This window comes from Schistocerca nitens, chromosome 4 (genome assembly GCF_023898315.1).
Source record: "Schistocerca nitens isolate TAMUIC-IGC-003100 chromosome 4, iqSchNite1.1, whole genome shotgun sequence".
NCBI lineage: Eukaryota > Metazoa > Arthropoda > Insecta > Orthoptera > Acrididae > Schistocerca > Schistocerca nitens.
Window position 1 is genome coordinate 268,972,063 of NC_064617.1, and position 24,862 is coordinate 268,996,924.

General features: G+C 43.8%; 1 protein-coding gene across 1 annotated transcript in view; it reads left to right on the top strand.

The window, feature by feature from the left end:
- LOC126252068 (bifunctional coenzyme A synthase) overlaps nucleotides 1-24,862 on the top strand; it is a 120,723-nt gene that overhangs the window by 20,354 nt on the left and 75,507 nt on the right. The window contains exon 2 of the mRNA XM_049952914.1: nucleotides 8,748-8,896. Within this exon, the coding sequence (XP_049808871.1) occupies nucleotides 8,748-8,896 (149 nt within the window). The remainder of the gene's footprint in view (nucleotides 1-8,747; nucleotides 8,897-24,862) is intronic.

Genomic DNA, 24,862 nt, shown 5'->3' on the forward strand with positions numbered 1-24,862 from the left:
TAGTAATTTTTGCCTTGCTCTATTTGAGAGTGGAAGAGAAAAGGAAATGAGTAGTAGTGGTACAAGGTACTCTCCATTACTCTCTGTACGGTGGCTCATGGAGTATATATGCAGATGTAGAAGGAGAAAAAACTACTCAATAGCAATAAAAGTTTTTAGAATTTACCACATGCTTTCACTATGTGTAAAGAAAAGTGTTTTACATGTTGAGTGAATGTTGTCAATGGCAGATTCCATCTCAAATTAGAAGTGATTGAACCAGTCACAAAGCAGGTTTTGAATGTTGTCATGATGATACTTAACCCACTTCCTTTGTTGTCTCAGTTGGATGAATTTTATCTTTACCATCTCCGAATGTAAGTCTTAGCTGCTACATTCCTTATTGGCGTATTCACGTAAATTACGTTCCATTAAGTGGCTCTTCTCATTACTGTCTAGGATGGAATTCCTTTTGAATTAGTAATATTTTAATAGTAAAAGTTTCTTTGTCCGTATAATTATTTTGGTTTTAACTGTGAGTGATAGGCGAGACTTTACATCACTGGCTCCCCTCTTTTGTAATGTATATAATTGAAAGAAGCAAGGAAACAAAAAGCAACTTGTATACTTTAAATTACTCTGGCCTGATATTTTAGAAGAAAGTGGGCATGTATTTCTGGAATGTCCAGTCATACATACAGTATTGTTCTATAATGGACTCAGATTTAATACTTGAACAATAAATCTTGGCAAACAAAATATTATTTTTTGACTACATTATTTACTGTCATCCAAAGTATAAGTAATATTCTAGACACATATGTTAACATCCCTTAAAATAATATGTAGTTTCAAAGCGATGATGATGATTCTCCTCTTCCATACCTTTCAGTTGTTGTCTAACTAGAGTGATAAATGCACTAAGGTGACAGAAGTCATGGGATACTTCCTAATATTGTGTCGTCCCCCCTCTTGTCCAGTGTAGTGCATCAACTCGATGGAGCATGGGCTCAGCAAGTCATTGGAAGCCTCCTGCAGAAATATTGAGCCTTGCTGGCTCAATAGCTGTCAATGATTGCGAAAGTGTTGCCAGTGCAGGATTTTGTGTATGAACTGACCCCTCGAATGTGTGTCACAAATTTTCGAAGGGATTCATGTTGGCAATCTGGATGTTCAAATTATTCAATCAAATTGTCTAGAACATTCTTCAAACCGGTTGTGGCCCAGTGACATGGCATGTTGTCTTCGATAAAAATTCCATCACTGTTTGGTAACATGACGACAGTGGATGACTGCAAATGGTCTCCAAGCAGCCGAACACCCAAAGGACCCAGTCCATTCCACGTAAACATAGCCCACACCATTATGCAACCACCACCAGCTTGCACTTGCACAGTGCCTTGTTGACAACTTGGGTCCGTGGCTTTGTGGGGTCTACACCACATTCAAACACTACCAACTGAAATCAGGTCTCATCTGATCAGGCCGCAGTTTTCCAGTCATCGAGGATCCGACCGATATGGTCATGAGTCCAGGAGAGTTACTGCAGGCAAAGTAGTGGTGCTAGGAAAGGTGTTCGCTTTGGTCATTTGCTGCCATAGCCCATTAATGCAACATTTCGCTGTTCCGTCTGAACAATATATTCGTCATATGTCACACATTGATTTCCACAGTTATTTCAGACAGTGTTGCTTGTCTGTTAGCACTGAAAACTCTACGCAAATGCCGATGCTCGGTTGTTAAGTGAAGGCTGTCCTTGGTGAGAGATAATGCCTGAAATTTGGTATTCTCAACATGCTCTTGACACTGTGGACATTGGAATACTGAATTCCCTAACGATTTTAGAAATGGAATGTCCTTTCATTTCCTCTCGTAAAAACGTTTTCCACAAAGGTATCACAGTGTACCATTCACTAAAACACAATGTTATTAATTACATAACACAACATTGACTATGAGTCCAGGATCACAAACTCGTCAACTTGCTGGAGTTGTCAGAAAACAGTTGAAAACCAAGTAGAAACACAAAACAAAATTGACTTTGACTCTCCTGTACCATTGCCCAGAAGTAGAACATTCAGAGGTGCTCAAAGTGGTGACCCTGGACACCAATACACTGGTGCACTCGTTGAATGAAAGAATTATTTCCTGCTTAAAGTGTTGCCTGCTGAAGAGAATTACAAGCAAGCACGATACATTCTTGCGTGTCCTCTGGAGTTGTTGGAATATTGCGACAGGCAATGTCTTCAATGCATCTCCAAAGAAAAAATTACAGAGGATTTAAATCAGGAGACCTAGCTGGCTAAGTAACTGTTCCTCCTTGACCAATCCATCTGGCAGGATACTTTTGGTTCAGAACACGACGTGCGCACAAGGCATTAGGTGCTGGACATCCATCATGTTGATACCACACAAGCATTCTGGTTCTTAGCGGCACTTCATCCTGAAGCAGAGGAAGAATTCATCTGAGGAAGTTGGCATACGCTGTGCCATTTAGACTACCATTGATGATGAAATACAGGCCAATAATTGTAGTACCAAGCATCCCACACCAGACATTAACTCCCCATTGACGCTGATGTTTCACCTGTCTACGCCATCATGGTTTGTCTCTGGACCAATAATGCATGTTCATTGTATTTACCTGTCTTTTGTTTTAGAAGGAACATTCATCGGTAAATAGAACATTGGAGAAGTAGTTTGGGTTGACGAGGATTTGCTGCTGTGCCCACTGGCAGAACTGTACACGATTCTGTAAATCATTCCCATGCAATTCTTGATGTAGGTGTATGTGGTAAAGATGGAACCGGTGACGTGTAAGTACATGAGCACACTGGTTTTAGGAATTCCAATCTCATGTTTAAGCTATTGTGTGCTCTCATGTGGATACATAGCAACGGAAGTTAGAACAGTAACTTTGGCAGCTTCGTCTGTGCAAGTGCTACGACAATTGCTTTGTCGTGGGTTGAAACTTCCGGTTTCCTGAAGCATCACAACAAAATGAGAAAACATCCATCGGGACGGTGGGTTCTTGTCAGGATATCGCTCTCTGTACAGTTGCGCTGCCTGCATAGCATATCGCCTACCTTCAACAACAACGATAAAAGAAACGTTATGTCGATTCAGTTTGTATGAAGGACAGCCTTTACTGTATGCCTACTCTACACAACAGTATTTAAAATGACTAAACTACTGTACTAAATGGACTCGTACATAAGAAAACGTTATTGCAATTACTGTTCTGCTAACTTACATTCCCCATATATGAGTAGCATTTCTACTTTCTCTTAGTTGGCTTGCATTCTACTCGCACAACTCTTCAGCTGACGATGGTTGACGGAATGACGGGTGTGCATTCTACTTATGTTTACATTTGTCCTCTGTAAGATCAGCACGTGGATGTGTTCCACTACTCTGAGTACCTGCACTAAGCTCTGGGAGTGTCAATTTTTATGTCGTGTTATGTAATTAATAATGTTGTGTTTCAGTGAATGGTACACTGTGATACATTTTTGAATAGGTCTTTAGGAGAGGGAATGAACTACTGAACAAAAAATACAGGGTGCCGTCATACATCTGTTCATATCTTTGTAATTAAAAAAAAAAAAAAAAGCTACAACAAAAGCAATCATGCTGATTTATGTCTCCCTGGTGGCTAAAGAACATTTGGTGGAAACATTTTGTAATTTGCATCTGAGACCAAGCCATGCACAAGATACAACCACTTTTTGGATGACCCAAATTTTACAAAAACTTTTATGTACCTTTGCATTTATATATTCACATACATGTCACCGACATTTTGAGAACAAAGTATGTATTAAAAAAGCTCCACATGGTTGTCATTTATAAAACGGAAAGCTCCCAGGTGGGTTGTCAAATGAATAAAAGGTAAAAGAACAACAGTACAGTTAAAACTATATGCCATGTCAACAATCTCACCTGGATGAAACTGAGGCACTGCAGTACCCTTGTGACTTGTTTTGAGATACACTGCCAGTAGAAATGGGTATGAGTCATCCTTAATAGATGAATCATATAAAACAGTTAAAAGGAATAAGATTAAAAATTAACCACATTTGCTGGTTGAAATCAAGTACATACCAATGACCTACCAAGGAACTGTCTCAGACAAGATTGAAAGAAGTCTTCAGAAAATAAATATTGAAGTGGCCTTTACTACTGCTAATAAGTTACAATTTAAACTTCGCCATGATGTTGGATTACGTCAAGATGAATAAGCAAATCAGGTGCGTACAGATTACATTTGGGCGGTGTTACAGCTTCTGTGTAAGACTCACAGCTTTTGGTGAGCATTTAAAACTTTCCAACTGTGCAGTCCATGACATTGGACACAGTATGAAAATATTACATAAAGGTAAAAAATCTTAATATGCTCAAAAGTTTGCAAATATATAGAAGCTTGAAGAAGCATAGTCAATGCATTTTGAATGATCACGTATGAGCAGGAGACTACAATTTCTTTAATATTTATATCTTTGCATGTATATATTCACATACATGTCACCGATCACTCAACTCCTTGCTGTTCCTTCACAGCACCTATATCCAATCTTCTATCAGACCTACCACTTTACTTCCCCAACTACCAAGTACCATCCTCTATTGCCCCCACTCCCATTTTTTGTCTTTTCACCCCCTCCCCAAACTTCCAACCCCCACCCCTTTTCCTCCCTCCTTCCCCCATCCTCCCCTTCCCTCCTCTCCAAAATAGGTTCATTTGAAAATCAACATTACCCTATACACCACAGTATGTGATCTATGTTACAATTTTGAGTAGTGTTGTTATGATTCGGCACCTGTGAGCTTGCTATATATATCTTTAACTATATCTTGCTCATGATCCAACTTTTCCTCCTGTTTCGCAGTACCTCATATACCACCTTTCAGTGCTTCCAGAACTTTTCTTCTAGATGTTTACGGAGATAATCATCCTGGATGTAAAACATTTAGCAGTATGAAATTCAAGTTTCAGCAATGACCAAAGTGCAGGATGATATGGTACATTGGAATTTACTACTATAATATGACATACAAACTATATCCCTTGGCTATACCCTAGGATTTTTTGTATGGTTTTCGTCTACTCCCCACACACCACTTTAAATTACTTTGTATCAGCTCTGAGCATACAGATATACAATGCTACTTTTTTATCCCACTTTTAAGCGGTATCACTGAAACATGCAACTCCTTTAATCAGAAATGGCCTCCTCCCATAGGACTGCTTATGAAGTGGTGTTCCCACTACACCACCAATAATAGTGTTACCTTGCTTATTTTAATATAGATAGTGTGGTCATTTTGATATAATCTGTCCTTAGTTAAATATAGTTGGTGAAGACCTGTTAACATGTGTGTACTTATCTTCAGTTATATTGTGTTATTCCTATGTATCGTGTAATGAAAAAGGTAGATTCCTCCTTGATGCCCACCTATAGTTCTGTTCTTTTGTCCCTCGCATTATGAAGGACATGGCCACGCAGACATGCGATGTTCAATTCAGCTCTGAGGTTTTGAAATTGCCCAGTGTCAAGGTAGCATTGCCATCCCCCATCCAGCTGTTCAACAAGCCTTCAAACCCTCCTCTCAAGGGACGAAGCCAGCAGCTACACAACCGCTAGGCTGGAAAGGACAGGAGTAGGACTCCTGTAAAGATTTCTTGCGTTCCTCCAACTAACAACACCAGATTCTTCCTCTAACCGGAAAGGCTCCAAGAAGTCCACCAACAGCAGTCAGTCTTCTACTTCGCCAACTCGAAGATCCTCTTCGACAGTGTCGCCACGTGATACCTTAGTCCGGCCGGCCTTCATGTTGCCGGTGCGCACCACCAACCATTTTTCAGTGTTGGACTCCATGGACTGACCGCACAAGCAGACTGATGTGTTGTGGACCCTGTGGAGCAGGGTCCTCCTGCTTCTATGCCTTGTAGTAGCAACTCTTCACAGGCTGTCACTCGGCAGCCGCGCTGGGGTGACACCGCTACATCTCTTCCTCATCATGACTCCTCCAATGGAACATTTGTGGCCTTCGGTCCCAGAAAGAGGATTTCTTTCCCCACTTTACCTTTTTCCTCTGTACTATTTATGTCCCTCCGTCATTCAAAGTCACCAGGGCACACTTCCTTCAGCTTATTGGACAGATACCTCCCCCCATTTTTTGCTACTCAGTGTCGTTAATGCACATCATCCCCTTTGGGGTTCTCCCAGGACCTGTCAGACGGGTGCCCTCTTGGCTGACCTTCTTAACAAACTTAACCTCTTCTGCCTTAACAATGGAGCACACTTTACTTTCAGACGCTTCGCACACCTATTCCCATCTGGACCTATCCTTTTGCACTGCCCAGCTTGCGCATTGTCTTGAGTGATCCGTTCTTTCTTATGCCTACTCGAGCGACCATTTCCCATGTACTGTCTGTTTGCTGACTCCTACCCCATCTGTGTGCACACTCAAATGGCAACTTACTAAGGGTGACTGGCAGCTTTAATCCTCCCTGGTGACCTTCAAAGAACAAGATATCCCCAGTTGTGATGTCCAGGTGGAATATCTCACAAATGTTATCCTTACTGCTGCAGAACGCGCCACTCCTCACACTTCCTCTTTACCACATCGTGTACCAGTCCATTCGTAGACTGAGGCATGCTGCGACGCAGTTCGCGCACGGAGACGTGCTGTCCGCCTTTTTAACCAATGGCAAAAACTGTATTCATTATAAACAGATGGGTGCAAAGTGTCGTCGCGTTCTTCGAGATAGCAAAAGAGCTAACTGGATTTCATTCACTAGTTCTTTTAACAGGATGCTGCCGCTTCTACCAAGGCAGCAGTCCTCATACCTCAGCCCACGAGTTCCTATATTCCCTACAATGATCTCTTTGTTGCCGTCTGTCAGGAGGTGGTGTCTCTTTGACATCCCCAATGGTCCTCCCTTCACAGGAATTAGCTATGGCTTATTAAGCCTCTCCCAGCAACTAGGACAACCTCATCTCAGCCCTGCCGCTGGAAGGAGGTCATTCTGCCTAGGCTGCATATTTGGCACTGCCTTTATAGTGATCATCATTTGATAAGTGGTGCTACCCCACTACTTTATACACATTGCGCCCAAGTTTTAACTGTCCACCACTTCCTGATGGAATGCTCATATTTTTTTTTACCCTTTTACTTTCCTGGGTTTGCCGTTGCTGAGTTATCAGTTGTTTTAGCAAATGAAGCGTGTGCTGTCTACCTCGTTTTACTTTTTATCCACTGAAGAAATATGGCGAAGACCATTTATTTTTAGTTTTGGACCTCTGTTTCTGTATGGTGGTTTTTTATTATTTTTTATTATTTTTAATTTTTTTTATTTTTTATTTATTTATTTATTTATTTTTTTTAGCCCTTTCTCCACCTGCCTGTTTTTAGCTGTCTTCTATTATGTCAACTGGGACTGACATATGGTCATTTTTGAACTCCTAACTCCTCTCTGTCTTCATGTTCTGTAGTTTTGACTTAGGTGCGTAGGACCCCAGTTGCTTTTTGTGCCCTAAAGCAAAACAAAACCAAACCCATGTATAGATATTTAATGTTGCTGCTGTATACATGGTTTCAGATGTACTAAATAGGTCTCCCCCCACCCCCTCTCCCCTGTCACCCCCACCCCACCCATTTGCCTTGACCACATTTTTACGTTATTATATGATTGCATGATTCCCCTTGACCACATGTTTACAGTGCTACATTATTGCATGCTATTGGTAATACCAAAAATTTAATTTTTCCTTAAGCATCCCTATTTTTTGTTTGTCCAATCACCATATTATGTTTCTTGGATATTTTTATAAAAAAAGGAAAAAAATAGCATGTGTATATTGTGTTTTCTGTTTACCATTGACTATGCAGTACTGTCACTGGTTCATCAAAATATGCTCATTGCTAACATTTCTCAGACCTGTCCACAGACAACAGAACTCTAATTCTGCGTAACTATCAAACTGCTCTTATGATTATGTCAGAGTTTATGCACACTATGGCATTAGTATATTAATATCTCCTTTTCAGCACCATATTTTAACTGTTGATCTTTACAAACATACTGTAAATTCAATGTGACAAGCAAATGTTCTTTTTCTTGTCATGGAAAATAACTTTTAACAATGTACCACCCCACTCCCCCTTTTCTTCCCCCCACTCATCCTCTTTCTGCCCCTATCCCCTGTACATTTACCTAACTCTGTAGGTTCCTTCCCTTCCCACCACCCCCCTTCCCTCACTGCCTCCTCCTCCCTCTTCCCCCCTTTCCCCTCCCCCTCCCCCTCCTCCTATACTCCCCTACCCCACAGCCCCCCTTTCTCATCCCCCCTATCCTCCCACCCCCTCTCCTGCCATGTCCTCCCCTCCAGTTTTTGGATTTATTGTTCTATAGCGTGTACAATAATTTTTTGTATGACAGGGCTTGGATGTATTGGTGGGTATAGGATATGAATTGGAGCATCTCATGTATAGTGGGCAAGATCATTGGCTGTTGTTGTGTACTTAGCGCCTTGTAGCACACAATGACAGTACTACTGCCATCTGCATATATGCATATTGCTGTCCCATGACTTTTGTCGCCTCGGTGAAATCAGGTTATATGCTCTGTATTGTGACTTTGTTCCTCACTTTTGTAAAAAACAAAATTTGAATATTCATACGATAAGGTTACTGGTAAAATGTTTATGTAACACATGATCTTTCTCAATCATACAGCATTGTGAAAATATCATTTTTCCCAGCTAAAAAGCTCTGGGAGCTGATTGCACCATGCTGTAAAAGAATCAGCTCTGTCGAAGACTTTCTGAATGATGTGGAACCAAACCTGGAGTATAATGTTGTGCCTATAACGGATCCATATGGCCCCACAAGGACAGATCCAACATTACAGGTATTAAATTGTTATAATAGATGAAAAATACAATTTATCTCTAGTTATTATTTATCAGGACTAATATCAATGTCATTTTATTTAAAATACATATAAAAAGTATACAGAGGAGTATGGTGTATCTTAATTACATCTTGTTTGTTTTCCACTTTGTTGGAAAAATTCACGTTTAAGCCATAAGGTCTTGTCATTTTTTTAAATAAAAAGGGACAAAATACACAAAATCTGAAACTTCTGTTCGTCAACATCAACTTCCTGAAGGTGTACATTTGTCGCAATGTTGATATTGTTTGACTAAAAAGAAATGTTCATAGAGTTGATATTTAATTGTTGTGAATAACAAAAAATTAGTGGGAGTGAGGTAATTGGTTGATCCTTAGTTAGTTAGTAAGGTGAGTGGTGACTGTAAGGAAGCAAATCAAATTTGTTTTGTGGAGAAACTCTCGAACTAAGAATGCTATATGGACAGGGGCATTACCTAAAAAAAAAAAAAAAAGAAAGCACAGATAACATTTTCAAGTTAATTAATGAAACGTCTTTTTAAATTGTAACAGTGCCATGGGACACTTTGGAACACAAGAAGTTGATATTAAACTGTGGCTCTCTCAAAATTTACCCACTGACATCTTCCGTGTTTTGGTGGTAACCTGAAATTCAGTGATTCTGATGGGTGATTGGAGCTGGTTCCCTGTAAATATAGGTCTGTATGTGTGGGCTTACGGCAAACCTTTCATTCTAAATTTGATATTTTCACATATATAGTTCATATGCTGCAAAAATCATAACAGTTCTTCTGCACTGTGGGGCCACAAACTATGGGTGTCCCTCGAACGTTGGTGCACTGGTCAAATGTTGAGTCTGATGGAGACAGCCTTGCTAAGGAGCTGGAACACCTACAATCTTTGTTCAAAAATAATGGATATTCTTCACATCAGATCACCACAGCTTTAAGGAAACAGAAACATGATCACCAGTAAGATCAAGAGAAGAGGGAGCCATTCATGTCCAGGGCGTTTGTTCCATATGTTGGCAATATTTTGTTTAAATTCCCCCCAGGAGCCCACAGCTCTTTTGTTGGTCCATGTGGTGCATACAGGGTTCCAAGATATTGCAGCCTTCCTTCTCTCCCGGGCTGCATTCCCTTTCCCTTATCCACTCCTTCTCATCCTAGCTCCCCCCCCCCCCTCCCTATTTCTGCCTCTGTATTTTCCTTTATGACAACCCAGCTATTCCCTTGGTTCCACTATTCCTTTTTAGTCTTGTTGCATGTCTCCAGGTGTGGGCGCACGCGCACACACACACACACCATTTGAGGAAGAACTCCCTCCCTAGAATCTGGCATGGTTTCCTCTCCCCTATCCCACATGTAGCCTGTCCCTGTGGTGGGACTGTTATGTACCCATCTGGCTGAGCCCCCTGACAACAAAGGATCAACACTTCTTATACCTGAGCTGTAATCGCCTGATATATGCCTAGGAATGGTTGCTCATCCTTTGGGACATTGGAACTCCCAACTACAACTACACTGCCATGCGGCCCTTTCCACATCTGGGTGGCAGCCACAGGGTACCCCCCTGGTCAGAATGAGTGGTACCAGTGCAGAAACATTGCACATGAAGCATGCTAAGCTTCATACTTATGGCAGATCTTCCACAGCCGTTTCTTCATAAAGAAATTGTTCTCCCTCTACTCTTACTTTTGCTTACTTAGCTTTTCCCTACCTGGTCACCGCCAGGGAGGAGGGCCAGGCACACCGGCTCCAGGCGAAATCCTTTCCCTGGTTTTTGGTTTCTTCCAGGAAAAACAGTGAGACTTTCACCACTACCAAACTGCTATTTTTTGTAGAACATAAGAAGATAAGTTTGGTGAAGTTGACTCCCTTAGTAAGATGCTATCTACTTCCTTACTGATTAAAACCTCTTCTGCCAGTCAGCTGACTTCCCTTTGCACTTGCAAGTGCCTAGGAGATGCCCCAGTGAGCAATACTCCTCACCAGTCCTTAAACATGAGCCAAGGCATTATTTTCCACAGGGACCTCCTCCTTCAGTCGGATGAGGAACTTGGGACTAATCTGGAATTATACAGCATTGATTTCATCAGGCAATTCCAGAAAGGTCCTAAGGACAATCACGTTGATATTTCATCCTGGCTTTTCAGAGGGATACCCTGCTGAAAAAAGTCAAATTTATGGTTTACCATTGCGACATGAAGCCTTATGTCCTGCCTCCCATGCATTATGTCTCAGTTTTGGTCGCATATGTTAAGACATGAGGCAAATGCTATTTGTGGTGACTGTGGCCACCTGTCTAACTAACAACTCTCTGACCAGACCAAGTGCATGAACTGCTCCAGTCCCCATTCTCCTCGCTCACTGAATTGCGTGATGTATAAAAAGTAAATTGGAAAACTTCTCTCCAGGGAATTACATTCTCCCTGGATAAATCTGGGAAATCTTAGGCAATTTCATAAATTATCAGGCAATTCTGCATTTTTAACCTAGCATTGAAATTGAATTTTGTTGAGTTTTATAAATCACAGATTGTAAAATATTTAGTATCTCAAAGTTTGCTGATTATTTTATGTTTAAAAACTGCTGTTTAACTACTGCTTATGGCTGGTATATAGCTCAGCTGAGAGGAAAGAAGTCATTAGTGTGGTGTCCTGTGCTGCCCCCCACCCCACTCACCATTAATTTAACAGAAGCAGGAGCTTCCTCACATAATCTTCCCTCCCACACATGGAATTTTCAGGTTTTTTTTTTTTTTTTTTTTTTTTTTTTTTTTTTTTTTTTTTTTCCCAAGTTGGAATGGTCACCCTGATTTCGGATCTTAAAAGTCTCTACTGTCTATCCTAGTTTGAGACTCAACAGGAATTCAACCATATCCAGTCAGTACCTTGTGGTTGCATCATTTCTTCCTCTTCCTCCTCCTGCCTCCTACTTCCTACTTCCTTCCTCCTTACCTCCTCCATCCTGTCCCCCTTTCTTTGCCTCCTTCCTGGTGGTCTCCATTGCCTCCATTCGTAGAACCACTCTTTCTCCTCGGCCAGAGTCTTCTTTGGCACCCAGCAGGGATGGGGCTCCCTCTAGAAGCACCTGTCCCCGGCATCTCCAGGACAAGAAGCCTTTTACTGAGAGTTGAATGCGGGACCCAAGCTCTGTGGGCCACAAGGCTGATCATTCTCTTTCAGATACTGATATTGCTGTGACTTGCTCTCTTTGCGACCACACTTCCTCTGGCCCTCTGAAGGAGAATAAGATGATCCACAAGTCTTGGGATGAGCCCCCACCCCACCCCTTCCCCTGACACCCAAGGGGATTTGCCCCCTCCCTCTCAATAAGGACCCAATCTTACATTCATGGATGTCACTCTGTCCTTACCATTGACGCACAGACTCAGCACAGTGACCGATTCGGGCCCATTCAATGTCCGATCGTCCGACCTGTTGTACTATGTACTACCAATGGAACGGTAATGGTTATTATCATACCCTTCCAAAATTGCAGTCTCTTCTTTCTCTCTTTTCTGTAGCTTGTGTTGTATTGCAGGAATTTCATTTTTTGATGAATGTTTGTAGTTTCCTGGTTTCCAAGCCTTCTGCCAAAATCAGGATGGCCATTTCTGAGCCTTCTGTGGTGTCTCTACATTGGTCAATATGTAGATTGTTAGTTCTTGGGTTCCTTTTTATACTGCGCTGGAAGCAGTGGCCATTCGGACCTATGTAGACTCTGTGGTAATGATGTGCAATCTTCACCTCCCTCCAGACCAGTCTCCAACGCTTCCTGCTTTCTTGCTCTCCTTCGACACTTCCCTCCCCTTTCCTTCTCCTTGAGGTTTTTTAATGTCTATGACCCTCTCTGTAAGGTGGTACTGTTCTGCTAACCAGGGCAGGATTGTTGAAGACTTGCTGGCAGGGCTTGATCTCTGCCTCTACAACACCGGAGCCCTCACACACTTTAGGGTGGCACATGGCACTTCCTTGTCCATTGGTTTTCCATCTGTAGCCCTGGATTCCTCCCCTCTCTTCCATGGGGAGTTCATGATGATTTATGCAACAGTGATCATCTTCTGATTGTCTTATTCTATTCTTCAGCATCACTCACCTTCACCACTCTCAGGTAGGCCTTTAATAATGTGGATTGGGATGCCTTTTCCTCAGCTGCCATCTCAACAGCTACACCATGACTGCATTGATGAGTACATATGCAGCTTAACCAATGCCATTCTCTTTCGTCAGCTGCTTCAGTGATTCCTTCTTCCTCGGGTTCTTCCCAAAGGAAGACTCCCTTGGTTCCCCAAAACTGCAGCTATTAAAGACTGACCCCAAGCCCTCCAACACTGCAAATTGCATCCATCTCTCAACCCCCTCATGGCCTTAAAAGTGTCAATCCTGGGCCTGTTATCTTATTAAATGCCAGAGACGGATTAGTTGGGAATGATATGTCACTGCCATAGGACAGCATATGCCCTCTTCACAGGTATGGCCAAAGATCAGTTGCATTTTTGGCCACCATTCTCCTACAGGCATCAAGAGAATTTACCTGAATGTTGTTATCATCACTAGCCCAGACTCTGTCAGTGAACAGTGTGCTTGGCATTTCACCCAGGCCTTAGCGCTGGTCCACTATCTGCTCACATTCCATATTGTGAAACGCGGTCTGGAATACTCCCTTTACCTTTCATCTCCTGCCGCCTGGAGCCTAATAATGCCCCATTGAGTGTGTGGGAGCTCACCAGCACCCTTCCTTTCTACCCCGACATGGCTCCTACACCAAACCAGGTGCACAGACAAATGCTTCAACACTTATCATTGACTAGCCAACGTCATAAACTTGTTCTTTTAAACTGACACAGGAGTGAACGGGAATATCCTTCCCAGTGGTGAGAAAGTGACATTATTCCAGTTTGTAAATCAGGTAAAGCACTTCTCAGATGGACAGCTATTGTTTGATCAGTTTAACCAATGTCCTGTGCAAGTTACTTGAATATATGGTGGGTCAAACGCTGTATGCAATCCCTGGAGTTTGCTATCCGAGCGGCTTTTGACTGGCTTCAACACCTTTTTGCAGTCTTCTTTAATCTGTATAAAGCTTATTATACTACATGGCACCACCTTACACGAGTAGAGCCTTTGTGGCCCGCTTCTGATTTTTATCTAGAACTTTTTCTTGTCATGCTTTTTAGATGCAGGCTGGTGCCTCCTGTAGTACCTCCCATCTATATGAGAATGGGGTTCAGTAGGAGTCTTGTTTTCAGTGTCCTCTCTTTTTAATGGCTATCTATGATCTGCTGACATTTGTGGGGGCCTATAGTGTCTCCCTCTGTGTATATTGATTTTTGCATTTATTTTTGTTCACCATTGATGGAAGTTGCTGACCGCAGGCTGCATGGAGCAGTACACGGAGTTCACTCGCATTTCTGTCATTGCCGTACAGGCCATCCCCATCCGGATCTGTACATTTATGGTCAGTCCCTAAGTGTTGTGGACTCTTTAATTTTTTGGACTGGTCTTTGATGCCTACTTGACTTGGCTTCCCCATCTTTGTCCACTAAAGTGGACGTGTTGGTTGCACCTCAGTGTCTAGGTAATGTCAACTGGGGCATGGACCACTCTACTCTGATATGGATCTACACAGCTTTGATCTCTCCCATCTAGATTACAATAGTCTCGCATGCAGCTTGATATCACCTTCAACAGTATATACTACAGTAGACCTGATACACCATTGTCGTATAAGACTGGCAGCTGGTGCCTTTCAGACTATGCCTGTGACCAGTGTCCTAGTGGAGGCAAGCATTCCACTGTTGCAGGTTCTGCACCAACAATAGCTCTTTGCTTATGCATTATGCATCCGCTGCACCCCAGAGCTTCTGAACTGCTGTCTACTCTTTCCAGGTATGGAGATCCACCTCGCAGTATGATCGCCATTCCACCCGGTCCCTTCTTTTTGAACCCCAGATTTGACCTCTACCAACCCTTGTCCAGGCCTGCTCACGTACACCATGGTGCATCCCTAATTCCACAGCTCTGTCTTGGCCTATCACAAGTTCCTAAAGACTCTGCTTATCCTGAGACCCTGCACTGTCAATGCTGTATACTCAGCACAGAGTTGGTAACCATCTCTCATGCTCTTGAGCATATCCACTCCTGCACTGAGAGTCCTTCCTCATCTGTAGTGACTTGTTGAGCAGTTTACAAGCTCTTGACCGATGTTAGCCTCACCATCCCTTGGGCTTGACTGCCCAGGATTCTCTTTTTGCCTTGGAACAATGTGGATGCTCGGCAGTCTTTGTCTGGACCTCAGGTCACGTTGAGATCCTGGAGAACGAACTCTCATTCACTGACAGGCTGGCCATATTGACTACCAGCAGCAAGCTGTCTTGAGATTGGCATTCCAGAATTAGACCTTTGACCAGTATTATGCTGTCAAGTTCTAAGTATTTGGAATATGGAATGGTGTACTCTGAGTCTTCCCAACCAACTATGAGCAATAAAGGGGACCTAGAGTTTGTTGAGGTCCTCCGTGTGGGCCCCTTGCAAGGACTCCATTGTCCTTTACTGCCTCTGCATCAGCCATATTCAGCTGGTCATGGTCATTTCCTCCATCGTGAGGATCCACCCCATTGTCGTGGTGCATGTTTGACAGAGGTTCATGTTTGACAGAGGTTCACATTTTGCTGGACTGTTCCAACCTAGCAGCCCTGCAGCAGATTCTTAATCTTCCTAACTCACTACCCCTAGTATTAGCGGACAAAACCTCACCAGCTGACCTGATTTTATGGTTTATTTATGAAGGGGGGGTTTTTACCAGCATCTCTAAGGGAGAGTGCCTCAACCTTGTCAGCCCATTTAGAGGTTGGCAGGACACCCTGTTGCCTCCTCTGCCCCAAACGGGCAATGGCTGTCTGGGCTTGGTGGTCCACCCCAGCCCTTGTCCTACCCACTCTTTTGCTCTTCTCCTCCTTTCTTGCATGTTCTGTTTGACTTAGTGATCTTCCTCTGTTTTCCTGTGCTTCTCTCGCTGTGTTGTCGCTACTCGTTTCTGGGTGGAGTTTCTCTGGTAAATTGCAGACGCTATGTTTCTCATCGTACTTTCTACCTGTAGGGGCCTCTGGCTGCTCCCTGTATGGGGCACCTTGCCTACCTTTCTTACTTTACCAACTTGTCTTGTTCCTTGTTCCTTTCTTTAGGCTTTGTTGACCTTCAGTAGACCATGGGGCTCTTTTCCTGGCGTTTCACACACTAGGCCATTCTTTGATGTAAACTTTTGTTGACTTGCCTGATCCAGGTAAGAGGGACTCATGACCTTGTAATTTAGCTCTGTAATCATTAAACCAATCAACCATTTCATCTAAATTAGGCAGGATCTTAAGGAAGTGTTACGTCAAAGTAATCGTCTGTACAATATGAAGACTTCCGCGCTTTTCAAGTTGGCAAAAGACAATCTGTGACTGTGATGGGCTGGATCTACAGAATCATTGCTAGTGTGGTAAAGCATACATTGGTCAGACAGTGCACACAGTGTGTGAAAGATGCATTGAATATGATTGCTGCACTCGCGTCTCTCAGCCCAGCAAGTCAGCTGCAGTTGAGAATTGTATCACCCAGGGCAGTCCGTGGATTATTCTGCCACAGAAATCTTGCCCTCGACAAGATTCTTCTTGGTTTCAGTTATTAGGGAATTGGTAGATGGAAGATCTTAGTAATCATGATGGTGGCTTTCAGTGAAGGTACGAGCATATGTAATAAATTCACTGATACGTGAGCAGCTCGAAGACTTCTTGAGTGATAGAATCTAGTACGTTGTCCTCAACGGCGAGTGTTCATCAGGGACAAGGTTATCGTCGAGAGTGCCCTAGGGAAGTGTCATAGGACCACTGTTGTTCACTATGTACATTAATGATTTGGTGAACAGGGTGGACAGCAATCTGCATTGGTGTATGGTAAGGTGTCAAACTTGAGTGACTGTAAGATGGTACAAGATGACTTAGGCCAAATTTCTAGTTGGTGTGATGAATGGCAGCTAGCTCTAATTTGAAAAATGTAAGTTAATGTGGATAAGGAGGAAGAACAACCCTGTAATGCTAGGATACAGTGTTAATAGTGTCCTGGTTGTCACAGTCAGGTCATTTAAATATCTAGGCATAACGTTTGAAAGCAGTATGAAATGGGATGAGCTTGTGAGAACTGAGGTAGGGAAGGCAAATGGTTTACCTCAGTTTATTGGGAGAATTTTAGGAAAGAGGGAGATCCCATCTATGATGCTGGTTCGACCTGTTCTTGAGTACTGCTCGAGTGCTTGGGACCCGTACCAGGTCAGATTAAAGGAAGGCATCGAAGCAGTTCAGAGTCGGGCTTTAAGATTGGTTTTCGATAGGTTCGAACAACATGTAAGTGTTACGGAGATGCTTTGGGAACTCGAATGGGAATCCCTGGAGGGAAGGTGATGTTCTTTTTTGAGAAACACTGTTGAGAAAATTTAGAGAATCAGCATTTGAAGCTGACTGACAAGTGAATCTACTGCCACCAACATACTTTGCATGCAAGGACCATGAGGATAAGATACAAGAAATTAGGAATCATATGCAGGCATATAGATAGTCATGGGACCTGATGGTTTCTTTGATTTCTTCAGAAAGAAAACATTTTATGACTGAAGATATATCTGTGACAGTTAATAAAATTAATTTTGACATCTGAATTTTAACACTGCAAATATGCATTCCTCCAGAGCACATGCACGTAGTATCACCATTATGCATGTGCCTGCTTGCCATAGATAAGAAATATTTTAAGAGGGCAAAAAACTCAACAGAGGTCATTGATTTAGTGGCTGCCCTTGTGCATGCATCCCATGCCAGTTTTTTCTGTATAAATTTAGTGATATGAACTAGCATTCTCCAGTGCAAAACACTCACTTGAAGATGGCTGAATGGTTGTCATCTGATACATCTTGGGAAGAAGTCAATGTAATCTGGTTGCAGTCCTGAAATTTACAATTAGTGAAATTTAGCTCAGTCACAGTTTTAATAATTTATGCGTACAATGGGAATTACAGGTAATATTTACACACATTAAGAGATGAAGGTATTTTATTTCAGTGCTTTATCAGAATTCTTGAACTAGCTTTTATATTGGGTTTTATTTTGGTGGACAGATTTTTAGGGAAAAAAATTATCCTGCATTTTCTTTTAGAGCCTGCCAATATTATTCTAGAAATATATCTCAAATATTTAATTAATTGCAATATTATTCTTGGAATTGTATGCATTTCTACAGATTGGTAATACTGGGTTTTTGTATTTTATATTTCTTGTATTTTTGAATAGCAGTATTTTCGAAGCTGAAAAATTTTGAATGAGGTTGAAGTGCTCTTTTTACAGTGGAAAGTTACTGCTTTAAAAGAACCTGTCAATCCTGTAACTGGGTGTATAGGCTCCGGGAAAAACCCGAGAATTTTTTTATTTGGGAGAAAACAAGGAGAAACATGTAAATTTTCTAGAATTCCAGGTTAGTTAAATTTTTGACTGGTAGGAACTAATAAAAAGCAAAATGTGTTAAATAGGACGAAGACTATGGAATACTTCATAACAGCAAACTACTTTTGATGAGTGTAATATCACAGCTGTTTACATTAAGTTCATTTTGAGCAGTTGCCAGCGGGCTCATGCACATGTGCAGTTGAGTCACATATGAGCAATGCCTTCTCTCGCTTCTGGCTACTTGAAGTGTGGCTGCAGCAGTAGCAAGAACCACAGAAAAACTTTTCTGGAGCACCCAAGCTGCCAGATTCGTGCAAGCACAGAGTTGTCTGGGTTTTAGTGGGGAGAGGGGGATAGTGCTGTTTCCTGATGTCCAATTTCATCTTTGTTTACAGTTCACACGTCAAATGATAACAAAACGTATTTCTGTGGCAGGAGCTATTGAGTGAATTAAAATATATTCACATACTTACAGAAGGCTGTTATTAGTTTCAGTTTTCTGATTTTATTTTATTTCCACGGTTTTGGCAGTCAATTATTAATCTCTGTGTGCAACAATGAAGTTATTTTTGTCCATTTGCTAAATAAATGTGGCTTTTGTTAATCTTTTCTGCAGATGCAGTCAATTTATAAGAAACGAAGTGTTACATTCCACACTATTGGCTAGTTTCAACTGTTCACTGAATTTCAAGTGCACATTTTCATCTTCTGGCATGTGCAGCATTATGTCATTATAAAGAATCAAACATGAGACACTACAGTACTGGTACTACAAGAAAATTTGCATCCCAAAAAGTGCACTGAAAAGCTTAATATCAGGCTGGGGCCCACTTCATTGTGAATCTGGACATATGAATGTGTCCTTTAAGTCAAATTATGCATTTTAGTATGGTTTATGAAATTCCTATGCTGTTAAAGTATCCTCTGATATCTTTTTTCCCTTCATGTAAGATCTCTTTATGCTATATGTGTACGGACATATGGGCTTCTTACATCATCGTAGGTGCCCTCGTGCTGTAACACCTGTTTTCTGGTAGCTGCTGAAACAAACCCATGTCTAAGATGTCGTGGGAAAAATATTGCGAATGGTTCTTTGAAAAGCATTATTTTCAAAGAAAATTTCCTTTTGCACAATATGAACTATGTTACATGTGAGAATGTGCAATGAATTTCTGAAATCACAGAGCATTTGACTCTCATTTAAAACTTAAAACATTCAAGACCAGCCACTTAGCATAATTTTGAACCCAGAACCCCAGAAATTAATGCCATTGTTTAAAATTTTACTGGCACATATGTGTGATTTATCTCAAAGTGTAACACACACGAAGAAGACCAATGTTACGTGTGGAAGCTTAGCTTTTCTTGTAGCTATACTATGTACATTAATTTAAACCATTAACTATTCCTATTTGTGCATTCACACTACTTAATAGTGGTGTTACTATTGGCTGACATCTCCCCCTCCCCCCGCCCCTCTCCCCCCCTGCAGGTCCATAGGTTAGAATGGGCCCGAGGTATTCCTGCCTGTCGTACGAGGCAACTAAAAGGAGTTTCACACATTTCGGCCTTTATGTGATGCTCCCCTGTAGGCTTTGACCTCTATTTTTCAAAATTTTCCCGAAAAGCCACCCAATTGGGAAAGGACGTCTTACATGGTGCATTGAGATCTTTAGCCCACTTTTTCATCATTTGCGTTGCAGTCATGCTCATTCTCTATCTCTTGGGTGAGGACACCTTCCTGGGTACGTTATCCACCATGCACTATGCAGTGTCACTTTCTGTGCCGATGATGACCATGGACTTCTTTGTACCTCATATCCAGCACGGAAGTCAGTCTCTTGCAGTGGAGCCACTATGTACCCTGTTGGTTGTAGCCCCTGACAACACAGGGATCGCTCTGCTGATGCCTGCATCATTTACTCCCCACTTATGCGGAGGGATAGATGCCCATCCCCCTGGGGCATCGGGACTCCCGGCAATGGCCATCCTGCCAGGTGGCCTTTGCTGTGGCTGGGTGGCGCCCGTGGGGAGGGCCCCTGATTAGAGTGGGTGGCATCAGGGCGGATGACACGCGATGAAGCATAGTCTTATCATCTCTTGCTGGTGGTGAAACACCAGCAGTCTCTAAGGAACCATGAGCTCAATTAAACGCACAGAAGTACGACCCCAAATCGTTCCCCTCCCTGGCCCCACCATGGGAGGAACGTCAGGCTAAGGATGGCAGTGGATCTTATTCGCCCCCGGTACCTTGTATGTTCGAGAGCTGATGGGGAATCTTTCATGACGATGAAGCCTCAGTTCTTTGTTGAGCGTTTAGAGGACAAGTTTGGGGACTTGGAGGGCTTGTCCAAAATGAGATCTGGGTCAGTCTCGATCAAAACAGCATCCTCTGCCCAGTCACTGGACTTACTCACTTGTGACAAGCTGGGGGATGTTTCTGTAACCATCACGCCCCATAAGAGCTTAAACCAGGGTATCATATTTCACAAGAGACCTTCTTTTGCAGTCCAACAATTATCTACGTGCCAATTTAGAGCAGCGAGGTGTACATTTCATTCTCCCATCTATCCACTGGAGAGCACATGATGACCTGTGTGGTAGTGACCATTTCCCCATCTTCCTGTCACTGCCCAGCGTCAGGCACACGGGCGCCTGCCCAGATGGGATTTGGACAAGGCGGACTGGGGAACTTTCACCTCTGCTGTCACCACTGAATCTCCCCCACACGGTAACATCAATGTGATTTTTGAGCAGGTAACTAGCACAATTGTTTCTGTGGCAGAAAATGTGATCCCTCGCTCTCCTGGGTGCCCGAGGTGTAAGGCAGTCGCTGAAGCAATTGAGAAGCGTCGACAAGGTTTACAGCAGCACAAGCGGCACCCCTCCCTGGAGCACCTCATAGCCTTTAAATGGCTCCATGTCCGTGTTCGCTACCTTATCAAACAATTGAAGGAGGAGTGTTGGGAGAGATATGTCTCCACCATTGGGTGCCATACGTCACCTTCCCAAGTCTGGGCAAAGATCAAACATCTTTTCAGGTACCAAGCCCCAACAGCTGTCCCCGGTGTTAGCATAAATGGCCATACACCGACAGGTGGCTTGTGGAGTATGGATGTAGATGTAGATGTTATATACCAAAGCAAATGCCATTGCCGAGCACTTTGCACGAGCCTCTGCATTGGAGAATTACCCCCCAGCCTTTTGCACACTCAAACAGTGGCTGGAAGGGAAAGTCCTCTCATTCACTACATGCTGCAATGAATCCTATAAAGTCCCATTTACAGAGTGGAAGCTCCTCAGTGCCCTTCCACATTGCCCCGACACAGCTCCTGGGCCTGATCTCATCCACAGGCAGATGATTAAACATCTCTCATCTGACTACAAGCGACATCTTCTCGTCATCTTCAACTGGATCTGGTGCGATGGCGTCTTTCCATCGCAATGGCGGGAGAGCACCATCATTCTGGTGCTCAAACCCGGTAAAAACCCGCTTGATGTGGATAGCTATTGGCTCATCAGCCTTACCAATGTTGTTTGCAAGCTGCTCGAACATATGGTATGACAGCAGTTGGGTTGGGCTCTGGAGTCACGTGGCTTGCTGGCTCCATCTCAGGGTGGCTTCCACCAGGGTGGCTCTACCACTGATAATCTTGTGTCCATCAAGTCTGCCATCCAAACAGCCTTTTCCAGACATCAACACCTGATTGCCATCTTTTTTGACTTACGTAAAGCATACGACACGACTTGGTGACATCATATCCTTGCCGCATTGTATGAGTGTGGTCTCTGGGGACCACTCTCGATTTTTTATGCAAAACTTCCTGTCGCTCCGTACTTTCCATGCCCAAGTTGATGACTCCCATAGTTCCATCCATATCCAGGAAAATGGAGTCCCGCAGTGCTCTGTATTGAGTGTCTCTATTTTTAGTGGCCATTAACAGTCTAGCTGCAGCTTTCGGGCCTATCGTCTCACCGTCTCTGTATGCAGACAATTTCTGCATTTCGTACTGCTGCCGCAGTACTGTTATTGCTGAGCGGCGCCTCCAGGGAGCCATCCACAAGGCGCAGTCATGGGCTCTAGCCCACGGCTTCCAGGTTTCAGCCACAAAGTTGTATGTCATGCACTTCTGTCGGCGTCGTACTGTTCATCCGGAACCCACACTTTACCTTAATGACAATCCACTCACTGTAGTGGAGACACATAAATTCCTAGGACTGGTTTTCAGCACTCTATTGACTTGGTTCCCTCATCTTCGTCAGCTTAAGCAGAAGTGCTGGATGCACCTCAATACCCTCTGTTGCCTGAGCAACATCAGTTGGGTTGCAGATCACTGTACGCTGGTGCAGCTCTACAGAGCCCTTGTCCAATCCTGAATTGACTATGGGAGTGTGGATTATGGTTCGGCACGCCTTCAGCGTTGCATTTACTCGACCCTGTGCACCACTGTGGGGTTCAATTAGCGACAGGAGCTTTTAGGACGACTCCAGTGACCAGGGTACTGGTGGAGGCTGGTGACCTTCCACTGCAGATAAGACGCGTGCAACTGCTCGTCAGTTACGCAGCTCACATTCATAGTTCCCCTGAGCATGCCTTTTTAACCGGGAGATCTGAGAAATTTTTTGTTGTTGTCTGTGTATACACCCTGTGTAACCAAAAGTTAAAGTAAGATCAAATTTCGTGTACTCTTTATCTTTTTTATCTTAGATGTTAAACATTGCATTCTACTGAGACTGTTTGTTTTATAGTACTCAGCAAAATATACACTCCTGGAAATTGAAATAAGAACACCGTGAATTCATTGTCCCAGGAAGGGGAAACTTTATTGACACATTCCTGGGGTCAGATACATCACATGATCGCACTGACAGAACCACAGGCACATAGACACAGGCAACAGAGCATGCACAATGTCGGCACTAGTACAGTGTATATCCACCTTTCGCAGCAATGCAGGCTGCTATTCTCCCATGGAGACGATCGTAGAGATGCTGGATGTAGTCCTGTGGAACGGCTTGCCATGCCATTTCCGCCTGGCGCCTCAGTTGGACCAGCGTTCGTGCTGGACGTGCAGACCGCATGAGACGACGCTTCATCCAGTCCCAAACATGCTCAATGGGGGACAGATCCGGAGATCTTGCTGGCCAGGGTAGTTGACTTACACCTTCTAGAGCACGTTGGGTGGCACGGGATACATGCGGACGTGCATTGTCCTGTTGGAACAGCAAGTTCCCTTGCCGGTCTAGGAATGGTAGAACGATGGGTTCGATGACGGTTTGGATGTACCGTGCACTATTCAGTGTCCCCTCGACGATCACCAGTGGTGTACGGCCAGTGTAGGAGATCGCTCCCCACACCATGATGCCGGGTGTTGGCCCTGTGTGCCTCGGTCGTATGCAGTCCTGATTGTGGCGCTCACCTGCACGGCGCCAAACACGCATACGACCATCATTGGCACCAAGGCAGAAGCGACTCTCATCGCTGAAGACGACACGTCTCCATTCGTCCCTCCATTCACGCCTGTCGCGACACCACTGGAGGCGGGCTGCACGATGTTGGGGCTTGAGCGGAAGACGGCCTAACTGTGTGCGGGACCGTAGCCCAGCTTCATGGAGACGGTTGCGAATGGTCCTCGCCGATACCCCAGGAGCAACAGTGTCCCTAATTTGCTGGGAAGTGGCGGTGCGGTCCCCTACGTCACTGCGTAGGATCCTACGGTCTTGGCGTGCATCCGTGCGTCGCTGCGGTCCGGTCCCAGGTCGATGGGCACGTGCACCTTCCGCCGACCACTGGCGACAACATCGATGTACTGTGGAGACCTCACGCCCCACGTGTTGAGCAATTCGGCGGTACGTCCACCCGGCCTCCCGCATGCCCACTATACGCCCTCGCTCAAAGTCCGTCAACTGCACATACGGTTCACGTCCACGCTGTCGCGGCATGCTACCAGTGTTAAAGACTGCGATGGAGCTCCGTATGCCACGGCAAACTGGCTGACACTGATGGCGGCGGTGCACAAATGCTGCGCAGCTAGCGCCATTCGACGGCCAACACCGCGGTTCCTGGTGTGTCCGCTGTGCCGTGCGTGTGATCATTGCTTGTACAGCCCTCTCGCAGTGTCCGGAGCAAGTATGGTGGGTCTGACACACCGGTGTCAATGTGTTCTTTTTTCCATTTCCAGGAGTGTACATTCCCATCTAAACTATGAGAATCAGAAAAATATAGCTTGTTAAATGATTTCTGCTACTGTGTATAGATTTGATAAGAACAAGAGAAAACTAGCACTAGGCTGAGGGTTTGTGTCATATGGAATGGGCAGTGGAAGAAAAAAAGAGATGGGATGAGAAAGAGGCTTGGGAAAAGTGAGTGGCAGCTGGGAGGGAGAGGCAGCAGGTGCATGGGACAGGAATGTGACATGGATACTGGCACCGATGAGTACTTGCAATCCATTATGGTGATGGTGTTGGAGAAGTCAATAGGGAG